The sequence below is a fragment of the Papaver somniferum genome, chromosome 2, assembly GCF_003573695.1.
Source record: "Papaver somniferum cultivar HN1 chromosome 2, ASM357369v1, whole genome shotgun sequence".
Classification (NCBI taxonomy): Eukaryota; Viridiplantae; Streptophyta; class Magnoliopsida; order Ranunculales; family Papaveraceae; genus Papaver; species Papaver somniferum.
In genome coordinates this window covers 35610805-35614722 of record NC_039359.1, presented here as the reverse complement: position 1 = coordinate 35614722, position 3918 = coordinate 35610805, and the positions used below count along the sequence as shown (strand labels likewise).

General features: G+C 34.5%; 1 protein-coding gene across 1 annotated transcript; it reads right to left on the bottom strand.

Moving 5' to 3' along the window:
- Positions 1-1435: 1435 nt before the first annotated feature.
- LOC113353118 (transcription factor MYB53-like) lies at positions 1436-3024 on the bottom strand. The gene is made up of 3 exons (XM_026596825.1): positions 2873-3024; positions 2630-2759; positions 1436-2507 (listed from the first exon to the last, which is right to left on the bottom strand). The coding sequence occupies exons 1-3, from the start codon at positions 3006-3008 to the stop codon at positions 1697-1699; spliced, it is 1077 nt and encodes a 358-aa protein (XP_026452610.1). The 5' UTR covers positions 3009-3024; the 3' UTR covers positions 1436-1696.
- Positions 3025-3918: the final 894 nt, after the last annotated feature.

Here is a 3918-nt window from a genome sequence, read left to right as displayed (position 1 = left end):
AAATAACATTTCTTTTTTCAATAAAATTAAAATTAGGCCTATGATAAAATAACATTTCCATTTTCACCAAAATTAAAATGAAGCCTATGATTGAAGTGAAAAGTTTTGGTGATTTATTATTTGGATATAAATTTTTTTTTATTGTTTCAGGAGAAAAAAAAAATCAAATAAAACATGTTTTTTTTGTATTTTTAACAAAATATTCTTTGTTCTTTGCAGGTTGGTGAAGGACAGTAATCTTTAACATAATGAAATAAAAAATTTACATGTTGTAACCACAAATGTTCTAGCATTATTTGTTCTTTGTAGGTTGAAGGTGAGCTAATCCGATGAAGTTTAAGGAAAAAAAAGCATTCGAATATACATGCAAATTTTGAACTAACCACTTGCTTTGAACGCATTTCCTGTTCACAATTTTACTTTAGTTAAGCTCGCAATGAATTTGAAAAACAACTTTAGTTAAGGTGAGCTAATTCGATTTTAATATAAAATGTAAATGATGAATTTTTTTTTTTTTTTTCTGAAAAAGCATTTGAATATACATGCAAATTTTAAACTAACCACTTGCTTTGAATGCATTTCCCGTTCACAATTGTGCTTCAGTTAAGCTCGAAATGAATTTGAAAAACAACATTAGTTAGTGGACGGGTTTTACCTTTTGAACTAACCACTTATTTTGAACGCATTTCCATTAAATAATGGTAATTTATAACGGCTATGCCCTAAATAATGGCGACATACCATTTGAAAATCTTAAATATTAGCTCAATCTGGACCACTCTTTATATGCCGGAAATGTAATTGAATAACTTTAATATGTATCTTAATCTGGACCATCCTTTATCTCCAATATTAATTTTGAACAACATTAATAAGAATTTGTAACCGTTAGATAATGGTAATTTGTAACGGCTATGCCTTAAATAATGGCGACATACCATTTGGAGCATTCTTTATACCATTTGTGAGGAAACTATAGATGTCCATCCATATGTAAAAACACATAGTAGTGATTTGATCGTGACCGTCCTTTATGTTCCTAAACTGTCTATTTAAAACACATATTATTGATTTGATCATGACCATCCTTTATGTGTCCAAAATATAAATGACCGTCCAATAAGAAAAACACCATTGTCTCATATAATATAGGTTTTGTCCAACAATGCTTAGGAAGAAAAATTTAAGAAAAAAGAAGTTCAAACTTCAGGACAGTGGTAGCACGTATTAAGGCTAAATTGGACATTTACATAAAGGAAATGCAGACTTGATGACGAAGAATATTTCAATCAAGAAAGTCCCCTTCAATTATGATCAAACACTCTAGCTTTTGTTGTTAATAGACTAGCTAATTAAAATATCAACAGAAAACACCAAACATGCATGGAATGACATAACAAACTTCTTTCCTTTCAAATTAAAATCATAACTCGGGGGATTAGGTAATTTCTATAATATTTGAACAATGCATAAAACCGAGGGCCCTGGCACAAAGTTAATCAGAACAATGATCTAGCTTGCGTGTGTAATCAATCTATCGTATAGTATCACTATGTGTTCGTACTAGGCTGAAATACATGTCCCAAACAGTAGCTTAATTTGATCTTATATATGATCATCATATATAACCAAAGTGTACGTACGTATATGTATAATACTAGCTCACTATTTATAGGAAATTAAACAGACATCTACTTCATGGATAAAAACTAGGATCTTCGACAGAATAGAGTTCAGGCCAAAATAATGAAGGAACTTCACCACCATAGATAGCATTAGTGGTTGTCATCGTAGTATTGGTACTGCAAGCGTCACTGCTCTCGCCGAGACTACTCGCGCTTCTGTCATTACGATGAGCAGTTGGAGGAGTGGGACGGATACAATCATCAGCAGGAGATGATGGAAACCCTAGTGATGTTTTAGGTGTTATATTTTCTCCTTCATTTAGCAATGCAAAATCAGAACCTCCTTGGCTTGCAATAATATCACGACGAAAATCACCCAAAGATGTCTGAAAATTATTGCAAGAGTAGTCTTGCAGCTGAGGCAAATCATGATCATTGTAGGGGATTGCTGCCATATTGTCCAACTGAGGTAAGGAATTCACCATAGAAGATGTAGAGTTCTCTTTGATTAATGAAAGAGAATTCAATAGAATGAAGGCTTGAACATTATCTGCAATGTTGGTTGGGTAATTGGTAGTTGCTAATATGTTTGATTGAAGAATAGACTGAATATATCGAACCCTGACCATTTCATTAACAGCTTCTGTTTGAACTAATCTTGATATTAACTCTTCATAAGGAAGCTGATTATTATTGTCCATAAATTCTTTCAAACTTGCCAAAGCTATCAACTGAGGCAAGCTCGAAAAAAGATCGGTTCTTGGGCGATGTGTCATTGGATCGAAACCCATTTGGATAAGTTTCTTCTTCAGATGAGTATTCCAAAAATTCTTGATTTCATTATCCGTTCTTCCTGGTAGGTGTGTTGCAATCGCTGACCACCTTAATATAAGCGAGGTTAAAAGTAGAAAATCAGGGTGCTGTATACACATTAAATTAAACGGGCATTATCAAAATGAGCGGTATATGATCATACTAGCTAGTAGGCTTGTAGTATTACTTACTTGTTTCCAAGGATGGAGTGAAGATTGAGAATAGTCTGTTCTTCTTCTTGGGAAAATTTTCCTCTCTTTATGTCAGGTCTCAAGTAGTTTGTCCATCTTAATCTACAGCTCTTCCCACATCTGTTCAGACCTATGCGACAATTCATGCATGATCAGTTGCATGTATATAGATTAATTGCTGCACAATAACAGACCTAAAACAAAATGCTTGAGAGAGAGATTAACAAAGGATTGAATGAATACCTGCAAGTTTTGGGAGAGCTCTCCAGCTTCCATGACCATGAAGTTGAATGTGTATGACAAGTTTTTGGTCTTCTTCAGGGGTCCAAGGACCTTTCTTGAGACCATTATTCTCATCACGAGAAGGAGATCTTCCCATATTTTTTATTAGTTGCTTGTTGCCTCCTCTCATTCTTACCAAAACTATAGCTACCGATTTATATACAATCCCCAATCACCTTTTTGTTTCTTTTTAATTTATTCAAACCAAAAAGTCACCACTGACGTGTATTTAATTTTTACACTCAAAGGAGTAGGAAAACAAGCATATGCGACTTTTGTCTCTGTAAATGACAAATGTATCCTTGTTTCTATGTGGTACTGTCAAGGGTTATGAAGTGAAAGAATTATAAATGTTGACATAGACAATGAAACAGTGGCACAGGAACAACGATCTTTCCAAATACCCATTTATATATATCGAAAATGATATACATCCCGCCGGTTATCCCGATTTTTGCTTCTGTGAGAGAGAGGGGGCGGGACCCACCTTAACCCATCTCCCTGCAAGACCGCCGAGCTATAAGGGAATCTGATTTGTTTCCGTTGTCGGGACACACCGTGGGACCGATTCGCGGTGAGTGTAGCATTTCCCTATATATACACTGAAAATGCGTATATAGTTGTTTCAACATATTGGTTGAAACTTGAGAGATCTTGGAGGGCAGGTTAGTTGAGCATTTTTTTGATTATTAAGTATTAGTACGCATGAAGTTGTTATTATTGTGTGGAATGAAACAAGGGAATAAGCTTGTGTAAGATCATGATGATTTGACAAATAATGAGTAGATCATTGTATTGCAAAAAATGCATACTTCTTCGCCTTGCAAGGAGGCTAAAGCCTAATTATTCTAAGACATGCTCAATTAAACTGAGATTTATAAATTACTAGTGCCGTATTGGCACGGGCTTTGATTTGTCCTTGGTAATGCCGAACATGATATCCTTAACGCATGCCCTATTCGTATATTTCATTTTTATTTTTGATCTCGGGTTCAACATATGCAGCT

What these genes read in the sequence shown, in the direction of transcription:
- LOC113353118 (XM_026596825.1), bottom strand. Translation starts at nt 3,008, where the DNA reads ATGGGAAGATCTCCTTCTCGTGATGAGAATAATGGTCTCAAGAAAGGT. An exon ending in AGCTCTCCCAAAACTTGCAG is followed by an intron (nt 2,760 to 2,872) that starts GTATTCATTCAA and finishes ATTGTCGCATAG; the next exon opens with GTCTGAACAGATGTGGGAAG. An exon ending in CACTCCATCCTTGGAAACAA is followed by an intron (nt 2,508 to 2,629) that starts GTAAGTAATACT and finishes GCTTATATTAAG; the next exon opens with GTGGTCAGCGATTGCAACAC.